Source organism: Patagioenas fasciata, chromosome 25 (assembly GCF_037038585.1).
Source record: "Patagioenas fasciata isolate bPatFas1 chromosome 25, bPatFas1.hap1, whole genome shotgun sequence".
In the NCBI taxonomy this organism is placed as follows: Eukaryota; Metazoa; Chordata; class Aves; order Columbiformes; family Columbidae; genus Patagioenas; species Patagioenas fasciata.
Genome location: NC_092544.1, coordinates 5,448,829 through 5,464,368, shown reverse-complemented (window position 1 = coordinate 5,464,368; position 15,540 = coordinate 5,448,829). Strand labels below are relative to the sequence as shown.

Sequence of the window (15,540 nt, the reverse complement as noted above, 5' to 3'; positions counted from 1 at the left end):
AACGAGAAACAGGTGACCAAAAACTGACCAACTGTATATAACATCCCATTCACGTGAATACTTCATAGAAAAGTGGGAGATCACGAGGATCTCGTCCCTTTTCCCTATGGCGACATTAGGAGAGGACCTTGCGAGTCGTCCCTGCGAACTGAGGCCAGTGACAGACTGAATCCAGCTCCGGTTGCTGCGGAGTCCAGTCCAGGACTTCGGGTGCCTGCTCTGCAGTTGCTGGGACTTTCAAGATTGGTTTTGTATATTTTGTATTATTTTCTCTATTTTATCAGTAGCATTAGTAAAACATTTTTAATTTTCCCACTCTCTTCTCTCTGTCCTTCTTTCCCTCCCGATCGCCTGTGCTGAGCGGGAAGGGGGAGAGGGAGGAGCAAAAGGGGCAAGTTGGGGGAGGAGAGGAGGTTAACAATACATCTGCCAGGGTTTGATTGTCACCCCGCAATCTAAACCCTCGACACTGTCCTGTGAAGCGTCTCGCCTGTAACGCTGTGTGGAAAAGTCCTTACCCAGGCAGCTCAAAAGTCATCAGTTGGTTTATTTTTCCAAGCCTGAGGCCTCCAGAGCTGAGCTTGGGGGTCGCAGCTCCCCCGCAGCGCAGGCCGAACGGGAGCAGGACCGGGGGACACAACGGGACAAGCAGCTCAGCAGGACAAGCGGAGCGGGACACGTACGAGAGGGACAGGAGAAGCGACCCCCAGGACATCCCATCCCTCCCTGCTGGCAGCAGCGAGGAGAACGCCCAGGACAGACATCGCGCTTTCTTGGCGCTATCTTCCCAAGCAAACAGCCCTCGCCAGGTGCAAAAGCCAGACGAGAGACTATCTTGAACAGGGCAAGACAGGAAAAGCATTCACAAAGAGCCTTTAAATTTATCTCCCGAAGAAGAACGGCTGCAAGGGTGAGGTTTTGCTAGAGGAGGATGAGCTACACAGAACACAGACAGGGGGAGAAGTGTATTTGCAGACTCACCCTGCTCAGGGTCTTCCAACAGGACCCCTCTTTTTACCAGCTCCTCTCTTGGCTTTCGCATAGAAATCTTTCGCTCTAAAACTGATATTAAATTGAAAAAAAAAGGCACTCAGCAAACAGGGTAAGCTACAAGTTCAAGATACTTTTTAAAAGGGATCCTCTGGGGGAAATAAAGGCTTCAAATTGCAGTGGTTTTGCATGGATTAGGAGGAGGGAGGAAGAACGGCACGTTCGGACCTGCACTTCACACTGGGTTGGTGCCGGTGGAGCGAACCCTCCCTCCCCACAGCTGCTCGGGGAGGTTTCTTTGCAAGGAAGGAATGTATTTGTCTGAAACTCCTGCCCCATGGCAAGGTGTTTCTGGAGACGCCGGCGATGGGCTGGCCCCTGCAAAGGCACATTTTGGTTCACGTTTCGGAACCCCCGTCAGCAGCCACGCGGCGCCTTTCCCCAGCGCAGGAAGGGACACCGGCCCGGCCCCACCACTCTACCTTCTGAAGTCTCCTTAAATTTGTCGCTGCTTTTCTTTTTCCTCCACTTCCAGGGTTTGAAGATCTTGCCGAAGCTTGAGAACTTGCTTTTCCTCTTGGTGGGAGGCGTGGTGTCGCCCGATTCCAAAACATCGAGCCCCATGCCGGCATCAGCTGGGGGGTGATCCACCTCTTCGGCTGCGGGGAAAGAGAAGAGAGGTCACCGGCGCTGCGGAGAATGGCCGCGTCCCACCAGCCCGCCCTCCACGTCCATGCAGGGAAACAGCAAGACTCCATGCCTTCACGTAACCCACCGGCGTCTCACGTTAGCTCGGGGAGGCGAGAGCGGGGTTTCCAGTGTTAACAGTGCGAGGGGGAACCGGTAAAGAGGCTTTTTCAACGAAACGAGGATTAGTTTGAATTTGCAGCAGCGCAGCTTCGCCCGAGGAACACAAACCATTGTGCCGCAGGTTCTCATCTTCAATTGGAAGCAACTGGCGCTAGACACAAGTAATTACACGAACGCAAATACCTTCCAGGCTGCGGAGCCGACTTCCCTGCCTGGCTCCACGCACTGAAACTGCCAGCCCCATTACGACAGCGGGATGTGCTAGAATGGAGCTGCTCGGATTCTTCCCCTCTATAAATACGGCCAGCAGAGCCGGCCAAAAGCAACAACCACACAGGAAAGCAACACAATACGGGCCCGCGCTCCACCTACTGCGCTCCAGGTCTCTGGAGAACGACGCCAGAGGACGCGGAGGTGGGGAGGGACATGCGAAAAACCCCAGCTCGCTGCAACAAGGAAAGCTCCTATAAAGAAACAAAACTTGTGGAGCAGAACGAAATGCTAAGCTGGTGACTGTCGATCCTTGCTGGTTTTCTGGCTGTTCGATGAAACATAAGGGAACAGTTACAATCAGTAGAATCTGCAAAAGAACAGAAAACTCAGAGTGCGCTGGAGCTAAGTGGAGCCAGCTGGGGGACTGACCACCCGAGCAGCCCTCGGCTCCAGCGCTGCTAAAACGGAGCACCCGGAACTCTGAAAACACAAAATACGGAGAACGGAGCCTGGAGATTCCCTACAGACTGTGCCGAATGGCACATCCCGCGGGCTGGGTGCCCGGTGCAAACCGCACGTGTCTCGTTGTTGAGACTCGAAGTCAAGCGTTGTGGAGTTCGCAAGGTGTGCGGGATCACGAGGCTGCAGAACAGGCAAGGCCTGGAGGCCCCGTGGAGGTTCAGCCAAGAACCCTGGGACCCAGGGACTGGGAAAAAGCCATTTTGCTCATAGGACAAAAAGCTCATGATGTATCTGCTACATCCTCCAAATATCCACCGAGTATATAGAGCCAGAAGTGAAAAGGCAGATTGTCCAGGACAGGAGAACGAGCTGTTTGACGGAGCTCCACCTGCAGCGCTCCTCAGCGCGAGCCCCGACACTGCTGGGTTAACACTTGGACTCGATGATCCCAAAGGGCTTTTCCAACCAAAATTGTTCTACGATTCTATGAATTCGGACGCCTGAGATTTCGCAGTGAGGGGGTTTTCAAGTCTGCTTATTGGTTGTGTTTATTTTCTTCTTTAAAATCATCTCCCCAGCAGCAGGCTCACTCAGAACCGCTGAAAAGCTGATGCCGCCCAACGTTGATTTGAAAGAGTCAGATCAACCCAGCATCTGAGCTGCCTCAAAAAACCCAAATCTGGCTTCATAACAAGAGAGAAACTGGGTGGAAAGCGACATAGGAGATGTCAGCACCCACCTGTGATTCCATAGCTTTGTTCTGTGATTTTCTGCCCGGAGGGTAGAAGTGGGGACAAAAAACCCCAACCAAACAGCATTTCAAGCTCTCAGAAACCCAAGAGGAATTGTCTGCACGCTTAGGGGCACTTTCTTCAGAGCCTCCAACGTCAGCCCTTGTGCTGTGCGTGTAATTCTCAAAAGCAGCGTTCACTTTGCTCCCCCAGTTTACCCGGCACAACCTGGGGCTCAATTTGGATCCCAGAGGCGTTTCCATCACCTTGCCAAGGAGCAGCTGGAGGCCATCGTGCCAACATCACTTCGTACACATCCCCTCCCAAACTGCTCTAGGAACGGAACCTCTGCCCTCCCTGCCGCCCGAGGCGCCGGAGCGCTGCGCTAAGCAAAATAAGTAATTAAAAGAAAACTCCACTGTCAGGCCCGCGGGTTAACGAAGGGAGAGCTCGGCAAGCTGGGATGTTACATTTCCAATTAGAGGGAGAACGATGAGCGGTTCCCAGCACCTCGGGGCAGCTGGGGACACCAAAGGATGAGCTGAAACTGCAGGGGAGACGCGACATCCCCACAAGATGGGGGGAGCCCGGGAGCGTGGCTGTGGGTGGCAGAGCCTCTGGAGCCGTTCTGGAGCAGCTCCAAAGCCATTCTGGAGCAGCTCCAAAGCCGTTCTGGAGCCGTTCCGCAGCCCGGCTCTGCCGGTCGCATCAAATACCAGCTCGGGGTGGAGCTCCACGCCAGCCGCCCCAGCGCCATTAATTGCAATCACGCAGGTGAATGCGAACGCCGGGTTTCACAATGACATTCAGCATCTACACCCAACAGTGCTTCTTGTAGGCTTGTGCTGTGCACCCTGTCCAACAGGAAAACACCCGTGTCTAAAAACAGCCGCGGGAAAGGGGGAGACAGCCAAACCGCGCACCCCCTCACAGCGTCGACCCGCAGCCCAAAGCGTTTGCGCCATCCCTTCTGCTCTGTGTAGAATAAAACTCAATACACGTTACTGAAGAGGGTGAACATCCCGAGACCACCACACCCCACCGGGCAACACTGATGCTGTGGATGCCACTTCTGTCCCCATACCAGATGGGATTTATCCCGAGCTGTCACCCTCCCGCTGCACTCTTCCTTTCACCATCCCTAATTACCACACGGACACAGACATGTAAAACAGTCTGTTGTGATGCAATTATGAAGCACATTTACTGCTAATTAGCGGGTGGATCAGCAGCTGTAGGTGTGCTCTGCTGATCTGCGTTTTAAATAACCTCATTGTGCGGTGATTGTTCACATTAGATAGCGCTTCATGCTCCCTCAGAAAAGGAGCTTCCCTTCCCAGCCCATTTCCAGTTCCAATTTCCATGAAATGGTGCAGAGAGGATATTATTGCCCCCGTGGTGCAGGGATCCGGGGTGGGCTGGATGCTCCGGGTCTCCTCTCCCCCAGGTACAGGGGGTCCCTGAGCCGCTTTGCGATCGAGGCTGAAACCCCTCGTACCTGAGCCGGGCTCTGGGAAACTGAGCACCCACAGCACACGCTTTGGGGAAAAAAGATGAGATGGGGTTTATCTGAAGGGTGAGAGGCATCAGGAAGCCAATGGCCTCACCCAACCGAGGCAGCTGACCTGCACGGCAAGGCCGTGCCCAAGAGACAGCGTCACCTTCACTGCGGTCCAGGCTGGAAACCCATTTAACACCCATTTAGAAGGTGAGAGCCACCAACACACAGGCCCCTGCTGCCCCCTGCCAAAGCACAACCTTGTTTAACGTTCCTGCAAGAACCACAGGAAGACTTGATGATCTCAACGGTCTCTTCCAACCGAAATGACTCTATGATTCTGTTAGCTCCCCGTTCCGAAAAGCGACCCCGAGGCCCACGGAGCCCCCGTGGACACCACCACCACCACCACCACACGCTGCTGCACAACCTTGGGTGAGGAAAACCCCAGAATAAAGCACCTACGGGAACTTCTGCAGGGTGCACCAGGCAAGAGCGGGCGCTTCTCCTGGAGGTGATGCCCTGGAGCACTCAACGGCCACATCTGGGACACAGCTGGTCTGGGGACAGAGCTGTGACACGGCTGGCACCTCCCGGATCCTGCTGCCATTCCACATCTTTGTCCTGAAACACTCACCATGCAAGAACATGGGTGGCGCTGAGCTGCTGCTGTCGTGGTTGTTTTTCCAGAGAAGAGAAACCATTTCAACGGGAGAAGCTGGAGACCCAACACTTGGTCTCCATGCCCATCACACGGTCGGTGCTGTGCGTGTCACCTGTTCCCAGAGCTTTGTCAGGCTTGGGGCAGCCGTTGCTATTCCATATGGCAAAGGGTCAGTTCTGCCGCTCCCCTCCATGGGTCAGAACCAGCGGAGCCAGGATCTGTGGGTCAATTAAAAATATCACCCGTGTTCAGACCTTTGTCACGCACGTGGGCCGCTCGCCACAGCCAGCAGCTGCCATTGAGGAAATACCAACACAGACGTGTAATGGTGGGAGGGAGGCAGGGAGGCAGGGAGGAGGGAGAGCCACCACATGGGCAAACAGAGTTAACCCCCATCCTCAGAGATGAAGCCCCAGAACACGCGTTTGTACAGCAACGCACTGCCCGCCCAGCAAAAGGCACCAGGAACCAACGCAAATTAACACAAAGCGTTTCCTTTATTAAGGACCATCTGTCAAAGCGCGATGATACATGAGATAGCGGCGCCTCCGATGCGCTTTATTAAAAAAAAAATTAAACCCAAACTGTAGATCACCACAGAATTAATCCTGTGAATTTTTAAGCCATTTCAACTCAGGCCACACAGCATCCAAAACCAGCACGGCTGTGGTTTAATTGGTTTTTGACAGGCACACAGAACCCCAGAGTGTCAGGGATTGAAGGGACCTGGAAAGCTCATCCAGTGCAATCCCCCCATGGAGCAGGAACACCCAGCTGAGGTTCCACAGGAAGGGGTCCAGGCGGGTTTGAATGTCTGCAGAGAAGGAGACTCCACAACCTCCCTGGGCAGCCTGGGCCAGGCTCTGACACCCTCACCCCAACAAGTTTCTTCCCATCTTTAAGTGGAACCTCCTGTGTTCCAGTTTGCACCCATTGCCCCTTGTCCTGTCACTGGTTGTCACCCAGAAGAGCCTGGCTCCATCCTCCTGACAGTGCCCCTTTCCATATTGATCCCCAGGAATGAGTCCCCCCTCAGTCTCCTCTTCTCCAGCTCCAGAGCCCCAGCTCCCTCAGCCTTTCCTCACACGGGAGATGCTCCACTCCCTTCAGCATCTTGGTGGCTGCGCTGGACTCTCTCCAGCAGTTCCCTGTCCTTCTGGAGCTGAGGGGCCACAACTGGACACAATATTCCAGGTGTGGTCTCCCCAGGGCAGAGCAGAGGGGCAGGAGAACCTCTCTGACCTACTGACCACCCCCTTCTAACCCACCCCAGGTCCCATTGGCTTCCTGGCCCCAAGGGCCCAGTGCTGGCTCATGGTCACCCTGCTGTCCCCAGGACCCCCAGCTCCCTTTCCCCTACACTGCTCTCTAATGGATCATTCCCCAACTTACACTGGAACCTGGGGTTGTTCCTGCCCAGATTCAAGACTCTACACTTGCCCTTGTTCTGTTTCATTCAATGTTTCCCTGCCCAGCTCTCCAGCCTGTCCAGGTCTCTGGATGGCAGCACAGCTTCCAGTGTCACCACTCCTCCCAGCTTGGTGTCATCAGCAAACTTGCTGACAGTCACTCTATTCCCTCAAATATTCCCCCACCATTGCATAAACTAAAAATCCCCTCAACACCCAAGCTAGAGACCCTAACACCGCAAGACTGAAGGCTGGGAAGAAATCAAAGAACTGCATCCCAGGTGCTGACAATCCATACCATAATGCTACGTGCCTGGAAGGAACACGAAGAAAATGGCACAAGCCTTGAAGGATGAGGGTCGGGGAGCCCCAGGACAGCACCGCAGACCAGCGCTGCTCGGAAAACACTGCAAACACGCTGCTTTTCTCCCCAAAATCTCTCTGCAGACATCCAAGAGTTGCTGGAACACACGTCGGCTCCAAAAGATGCGTCTCAGCACTGCCTACACTACAACAGACTCTGTGCCCCAAGATGTTAAGATCTGTTAAATTCTATATTAATTAAGAGATATCCTTGCAAAGGAAACAAGCATCAGTATCCTGCTTTGGGACAGGATGCGTGCAGTGTGTAAATCGTGAGCTTGAGCCACATTTTCCACCTGCAAACCGCAGTTCACGCAGCGCCTGATCCGTCTCTTACCGGAGTAGCTACCACAGGGTTTCCACCCGCCCCGAGTCTCTGCTCCCATGAGCTCCCAGGGTAGTTCTGCCCCCCATCGCAGCCTCCAGGCTCACGGAACCGCAGCACCGAGACCCAGCAAGGCCAGAAACGCTTCGCTCAGAGCTAAAATCCCTCAGCCACACGAGGCTCTTCACGCCACGCAGCGACTCCCAGCACTTGCGCTTCATCGCCTCCTGAGTTACACCTGAAAACGCGTCGGAAACGCCGCTGTAACAGATTTTCGGGCTTGTTCCCTAACGGCGCACAAGCAGCTTTTGGTGAGCAGCTCGTTTCCCAAGAGGTGCATGAGACCTTGTGCTGCTCATCACACACCTGGGGCAGGTCCTGCAGCCCAACCGGGACCTCAGGCCCCCAAACCCCCCGTTCCAAACCACAGCGATGCACCAGCCAAGAACGATTCGCTTCCCTCCTCTTCGGCTTTGTTGTGCCCAGCGGAGCCGGTAAAGAATCCAAAAAGCTTCCAAGTAAACAGCTACAACTCAAGAAGCAAACAAAGAGTCTTTTGAGGGAAGTGCTGTTAAGGTGAAAGTATAAAAAAGGCGCTTTAGGTGAATATTTCTAAGCTTCCTATAACAGCTTTAAAACCTCCATGTGCATTTCCCGAGTGGTCCAGGGAAGACGCAAATCCTGACCATAAAGCAATGAAGTGCTGCGGTCACAGAACAGCCTCAAATAGCCCCAGCCCTTGGCTTCCTTGGCTTTTGTACCACAATCTTCCCAAGTCTTTCCTGCCCAAGTTAAGACAAGAACCATCTCCTCAAGGTCACGATTTATTGAGGATAAGAGAAGACTTCTGATAGGAAATGCTCGTTTGTGGCAACACCAGGTGTGCTGGTCTCCAGCAAAGGACAATGGCATTACACCCACTGCCCCAAAATCACCACCGTCCCTGGTGCTTGACAACAAAAAGAGCCCCAAACTGAACAGGTCGGCTCCTAACGGCACAGGAACCCAAGGAGAAGACGCTGTTAATCTCCACGGACGGTAGGACTGAAGTTTTACTTCTCCCACTCTCTCAATCTCACTTATTTTTAGCAGCTCTTGAACGAGACCGGATTGAACTGGGGGTGGGGAGGAGAGAATCGCTGGTTTAATCTGAGCCCGATAAACACGTGGTAGGTTCAAAGTTATAAACATGAAAAACCAGGAAAAAAATAATACATATCAGGGAGCTCTCCACGTGCAATGTCAAGTGATTCTCTAAAACTCAGACAATTCCTCTTCGCAGGTCCGAGTGCGCAGCTCAGCCCACCCAGCTGACCGTGAGATAAAGGGGAAGGGCGCTGTGTAAGGTCCGTGTGGGGCAGCCCCAGCGCCGGCACCTGGAAATACAACAGCGCTGCCCTACGCGCCGTGTTCTGGGAGCAGCCGGAGTTAACCGAGGGGTGTTTACTACAGCCCGCCAGCTGCTCGCGGAGCGGAGAGCAAACAAGCTGCGAGAGGATTGCCAACCCCTTCCCTCCCCAAAACCGCTCCAGAAAATCGGGTGTCATCACACACAACAGCTCCGACCCGGGCAGGTGGTCAGAGCCGCTCCTGCCCCTCTCTGTGAACCTCAGTGCTGTCCAGCGCTTTGAAAACTCCCGTCCCTGAGCCTGCCCACGCGAGACGGAGTTTATCCCTAAAACCGCGGCTGGGAGCCCGTCCGGAGAGGACAGAACACACCGCACAGCGACTGCGTGTGATGCCAGTAGGAGAAAGGAAGGAAATGAAGTTATTTCTCCAGTTTCTGTCCTCAGCTCCCGAGCCGGGCGCAGGTTACGCAAGCCCCGCGTTCCCCTCCCGCTTCACCTGCGATCCCGCCCGGCCCCACGCTCTCCCCGTCTCCCTCGCCCTCCATTACTCACCCAAAGCAGCTGGATTTACCGGTCTCGAGAAGCGCGGCTGCCCCATGAGATTCTCCGGGAGGAGGCGGGAGGGCGAGAAAGGAGGAAAAAAAGAAGTCTATCCTGAGAGAGCACTTTAGAGTTTTAAAACGATAGATCCAGGCTCGGCGGAGGGGACGAGCCCACGAGCGAGGCGGCTGCGGGCTCTCAGCCGCGGGTCGGGCCGGCGCGGGTCCCGCCGTCCCCGCAGCCCATGGTGGGGACACGGGGCTCTCAAACCGCGGCCGTGGCAGCTCCGGCTCCCCTGGCGCAGGAATGCCTGTCATTCCAGAGCTGGTGGAAGCTCAGGAAGGGGAGGAGACAGCAGCCATGCTCCAGCCCCCGAGCTGCACAGCCCGCAGCACCAACACCCTGCGCTCCTTCCTCCCGCAGCTTCAGGGGAAGAGAGAAGAGCTGAGAGCAGGGAAGGAGCTCCCGGCAAAGCAAGCCAACGAAACGGGGTGCTTTGCTCAAGAGGAAGCTGGTATGTCAATGCACGGAGGGGTTTCGCCTCCCAGATGGGATTGAAGAGGTAAGAGTGTTCCCCAGTGTTCCCCCCAAGCCAAGGGGGTGATGAATGAGAAACCTTACAGGTTTCCCGCTCCGTGGTGGTGAACAGGGGAATGATGTGCAGGTTTCACCCAAGTCCTAAGCCAAACGTTGATGAAAATTTACACCATCCAAGTGGAGATGAGGAGCTGAGCTGTGCCGAGCGAAGGCAACGTCGGAAAGAGCATCTCAGCCCATACGCGTCTAGCCAGATGTATAGCAAAAATACAATTTCACAGCAATTCCCCTCACTGCTAAAGTACCAGGAATGTGGGAGCAGGGAGCGTGATTGTTTCATTTGAATTTAACAAAGGCAAATTTAAATTTAACAACTAAGAGTTTATTTTTTATATCAGATCTTGATGGTTGAGGTAACAAATATCCCCCTCAACATCTGCATCTCGCTAACAAAGATCTCCGGAGTTTGAACACGTCCACTTGGGTTCTTTACTTTTCCATCAAAATTTGTGTTGGGACAGTAGTGAATGCACAGATCACACCACCCCAGCCCTGCTCACCCCCGAGTGGGAACCTTCACACATCCAGGAGCTTCATCTTAACTCGGGGGAAACAGAAAACCCATTTCCAAGAACATAGAGGAACGGGCTGCAGCATCGCACCAGTGAGCGATCGGGAACCCCAGCCCAGCTGATGATCCACGGTGGTTCTCTCCACTGTAGGAAAACGTGGTTTTAAGACCAAGGTTTAACACCAGTTTTAACACCAAGCTTTGCTACAGCCCTCAGGGTCCCAGAAGCCGCAGTGCTTCAATATCACTGAATCTCACCCCAGCAGGCAGGAAGGGTTCAGGACTGCAGTGCTGCCAATACTAAAAATCTTCTATTCCGGGAAACAACGAAAACCCAAGATTGTTGATTTGGGCAGCAAACATCAGCCGCATGTCACCAGTTCTGCAGCCAACACACCCCAAAAAAGGGAAGGTGGTAGTTTGGAAATCTAATAAAACTCCACCTAAGCCACAAGCACACCTGGGAGATGCTGCTGGTCTTGGCTCCTCCACACTGATCCACCGATCCACTTCATCTAAGACTCTTTGCTTTGAAACAAAGAAAAAGCCATTTAAATACCTTCCCATCTGGCAGAGACCCACAAATTCAGTGATAGAGGCTGGGAGACTTGTCCGAGTCTGTAAATCACAGAACCCCAGAATGTCAGGGGTTGAAGGGCCCTGGAAAGCTCATCCAGTGCAATCCCCCATGGAGCAGGAACACCCAGCTGAGGTTCCACAGGAAGGGGTCCAGGCGGGTTTGAATGTCTGCAGAGAAGGAGACTCCACAACCTCCCTGGGCAGCCTGGGCCAGGCTCTGCCACCCTCACCCCCAACAAGTTTCTTCTCAAATTTAAGTGGAACCTCCTGTGTTCCAGTTTGTACCCATTGCCCCTTGTCCTGTCACTGGTTGTCACCCAGAAGAGCCTGGCTCCATCCTCCTGACACTGCCCCTTTCCATACTGATCCCCATGAATGAGTCCCCCCTCAGTCTCCTCTTCTCCAGCTCCAGAGCCCCAGCTCCCTCAGCCTTTCCTCACACGGGAGATGCTCCACTCCCTCCAGCATCTTGGTGGCTGCGCTGGACTCTCTCCAGCAGTTCCCTGTCCTTCTGGAACTGAGGGCCCACAACTGGACACAATATTCCAGGTGTGGTCTCCCCAGGGCAGAGCAGAGGGGCAGGAGAACCTCTCTGACCTACTGACCACCCCCTTCTAACCCACCCCAGGTACCATTGGCTTCCTGGCCACAAGGGCCCAGTGCTGGCTCATGCTCACCCTGCTGTCCCCAGGACCCCCAGCTCCCTTTCCCCTACACTGCTCTCTAGTAGGTCATTCCCCAACTTACACTGGAACCTGGAATCAGCTGGAAGGAGGGCTGGAAAAAACATCCCTGCAGCTGGAAATGCTACAGAACGCTGAACGCTGCAGCTGGACCTGCCTGGCTTACAGGAGATGAGAGCCATTGCATTTTATATCGCATTTGCTGTGAATTAAGAGGGCGCAAACAGAGCAGATGATGTGTGGTCGGTTAAAGCACAGCAGCACAAGCGGATGTGCCTGAGCCCTTATTTCTGTGGTAGTAAAACATGAGGCATTCGCTTAAATTTCAATGAAAGAGGTTGAAACGGATGCACTTGAACTCACGGCAGCCGCAGTCCGAGAGCGCTCGCAGCTCCAGCGCCCTGAAAATAAAATGCAATAAAGCCCCTTTGCATTTCCATATCATTGATCAGGCCCTAGGAACCATCACTAAGAGAATAACAAGACTGTTTGGCAAAGGCGCTTGTAATAAAGTTTGTACCAGAAGCGTTAACGCTGGGCTGTGGTGCCCAAGGAGTGAAAAACCCACATTGCAAATTGCAACTGGGTTTGGACTTGAGACGTCGCATCCACCACAACCCGCTCCTCTTTGAGATAAAAGGACAAGAACTGCAGCAGCAGAGATGGCAAAGCACAGGGAACAGAAATCCAACCCAAAGTGGGTAAAGGAAACTCCACATTCCAAGCACGGACAAGTAACAAGTGTCCAAACTTCCCATAGTAATGCAAGAAGGGCCGTTTGACACAGCAGCAAGCTGAACAACACAGAATGAAACCTTTACTTGCTGAGGGACAGGTGTCCTTTTAGAGAAGGAAAAGCTTGGAATAGCAAAGAGCAAAAAGCAACACAGCTAATAGCCCCTTCAGCCCATGAAATCCCCGTTACGTGAACACTTTGCAGGATTTCGGGAGTCAGATCTCTAAATCAAAACCAACCAGACGATGGGTTACAGGCAGTAAACGCCCAGTGGGTCAAGCGCTTCCCTCGGAAGTTTCATTTCCTCCCCATCCAGGCCAGCATCCCATTAAAACCCCACCATCCACATGTTAATAGCCTGGAAAAGGAACTCTGCTGGATTGTTTCACTTGAAGAACCTAATGGAACCCATAACGAGCGCAAATATTAGCTCCTCTAATAAAGGCGCTGCTGTTCGCAGGCCGGTTCACACCGACGTGAAACGCTGCATTCATCGGCCGTGACTCAGACGTTTCTGTTCTGTGATTCAGCCCCAGGAACATTAACAGGGCTCTTGCACGGTCCCGTCCGCGCAGCCGGGGCTGTTTGAACCCAGCGATACTGGGCGTTTTCCTCCAGAGCCCATCAAAGGAGCCACCGGGAGCTGCGGGTCTGAGGCTGGAGATGCAACCCAGGCTCCTGGTACCATCTTACCAGGGGGCTGAAGGGAGAAGAACAAGTGGTAGCACCACCACTCCACCTGCGTTTCACCACAACCTGCTTGCTAGTAACCACCATCACAAGGAAAATACAAACCAATATATATTATATATACAGAACAGCTCTGGCTGCTGACAAAGCGACCGTTTCTGGGCTGCGCTCTGAACCGGCGCATGTGGCAGAGCAATCAGCGACAGCGGCACGGCGGGGAGGCCAGGCGGTCAGTCCGACAGATCACGAACGCCAACGCGACGTGACGCTCTTCCTTTCTGCTCACACGGTATCAAGTCAGCGCGATACCCGGGGTGGAAATGGAAAATGGTTTATTTATAAGGCGGCTGGCACGGCATTGTTCAGGGTCTGTGTGCCTGGATGAAAGGGCGCAGCTTGGGATGAGACAGAGGTGAGGTAACCGCTCCCAACCCGCCTGATTTCCTCCGTCCTTCCTGTGACATTTCCAAAAGGGAAACTCCTATTTCCCAGAGCATTCCTGTCCCCTTGTCCCCAGCAATTAGTCAGCACGACCTCAGAAAGCAAAGGGTGGCAGATCCACCACACCTGGGTCCATCTCGGTGCCACCTCGTATAGAATCATAGAGGCATTTTGGTTGGAAAAGATCCTGGAGTCCAACCGTTCCCCACCCCTGGGCTGCCCCATGTCCTGAGAACCTCAGACCTGGCAGCAGGTTCAGCCCCACGTTTGGGAAGGGACAATGAAGCTGAGGACACGCTCCGGGAAAGGCTCCTGAAGATGAGAAATCGCTTCATTGTCACCAGGCCTGGGCTGAAGGAAATTGTGCAGTGGTCCTGGGGCCAAGAGGAGAAGAGGCCAAAATACCCCCCAGCCTTGTTTTCCAGCAGAAAAAGTGCAACTTTTAATGAAAGCACATCTTAGCCAGCACTGAAAGCGCTTCAGTGCCTCCTCACCATCCGCTAATTACAACATGCGCTAAATATTTTGTTTACGAGTGAGGGAATGCTAAGGAATGCAATCCTGACAAAATTAAAGATTCGGTCACATCTTGGCGAACTGGATCCCCGCGGTGACTCACGTGGAGCGAGGGAACCTCCAGAGCTGACGAGCTGCTTTCTGGAGCAGCTCGGAGCAGCACGAACAGCAAGCGCTGGTGAGAGGCCGGGGAAGCGCAGACACAGGACGCGTCCCAGCAGAGAGCAGCGCGGCCCCGCAGCGCAGCGCTGGGAGGCAGGGTGCCCATCTGCCACTTCCAGCTACGTTATTAGCAACACATCCAGCAGACACAGAGCAGAAAATGATATTCATTATTCCATTGTTTCGCAAAGCAATAGGCACGGCGTTTAGCTTAATTTCTGTTGAATCCTCTCCCGCAAAAGCACTAAGATACTTGGAGAAGAATCTATAAACTAACATCACCTGAGGCTTCCCATTGGAAAACACTGGGGATAAAGAACGACAAAACGAACAGAGCTTCAGCACAAATCAAAAATATATCCCTCTCCTTTCTAACCACTGCCCGGCACGGGCTTCTACTCCAGCACAGTACACTGCCCTATATAAGTATAAGTTGGGGAATGACCTATTAAAGAGCAGTGATGGGGAAAGGGAGCTGGGGGTCCTGGGGACAGCAGGGTGACCATGAGCCAGCACTGGGCCCTTGTGGCCAGGAAGCCAATGGTACCTGGGGTGGGTTAGAAGGGGGTGGTCAGTAGGTCAGAGAGGTTCTCCTGCCCCTCTGCTCTGCCCTGGGGAGACCACACCTGGAATATTGTGTCCAGTTGTGGCCCCTCAGCTCCAGAAGGACAGGGAACTGCTGGAGAGAGTCCAGCGCAGCCACCAAGATGCTGAAGGGAGTGGAGCATCTCCCGTGTGAGGAAAGGCTGAGGGAGCTGGGGCTCTGGAGCTGGAGAAGAGGAGACTGAGGGGGGACTCATTCCTGGGGATCAATATGGAAAGGGGCAGTGTCAGGAGGATGGAGCCAGGCTCTTCTGGGTGACAACCAGTGACAGGACAAGGGGCAATGGGTGCAAACTGGAACACAGGAGGTTCCACTGAAAGATGAGAAGAAACTTGTTGGGGGTGAGGGTGGCAGAGCCTGGCCCAGGCTGCCCAGGGAGGTTGTGGAGTCTCCTTCTCTGCAGACATTCAAACCCGCCTGGACCCCTTCCTGTGGAACCTCAGCTGGGTGTTCCTGCTCCATGGGGGGATTGCACTGGATGAGCTTTCCAGGGCCCTTCAATCCCTGACACTCTGGGGTTCTGTGATACTGGACAAACCCACCACTTCACAGCTTTATACAGATACTACTCTAAATAACCGAGTCCTTTGGCAAAGAGGTGAGTCCATCTATGCCACCTGTAAAACCAATGGGACAAGCTTGGTTCAGCACTACACAGGAGATTGCA

General features: G+C 53.8%; 1 protein-coding gene across 8 annotated transcripts in view; it reads right to left on the bottom strand.

Moving 5' to 3' along the window:
- Positions 1 to 15,540, bottom strand: part of PHACTR4 (phosphatase and actin regulator 4) — a 67,043-nt gene that overhangs the window by 15,802 nt on the left and 35,701 nt on the right. For 7 of the 8 annotated variants that reach the window (XM_065857292.2, XM_065857296.2, XM_065857293.2 and 4 more), the window contains 2 exons: positions 1,473 to 1,649; positions 982 to 1,062 (listed from right to left, as the gene is read on the bottom strand). In XM_065857292.2, coding sequence (XP_065713364.2) covers positions 982 to 1,062; positions 1,473 to 1,649 — 258 coding nt within the window. Of the gene's footprint in view, positions 1 to 981; positions 1,063 to 1,472; positions 1,650 to 9,366; positions 9,588 to 15,540 lie in introns of those variants that run through there. The other variant, XM_065857291.2, reaches the window with a different exon arrangement.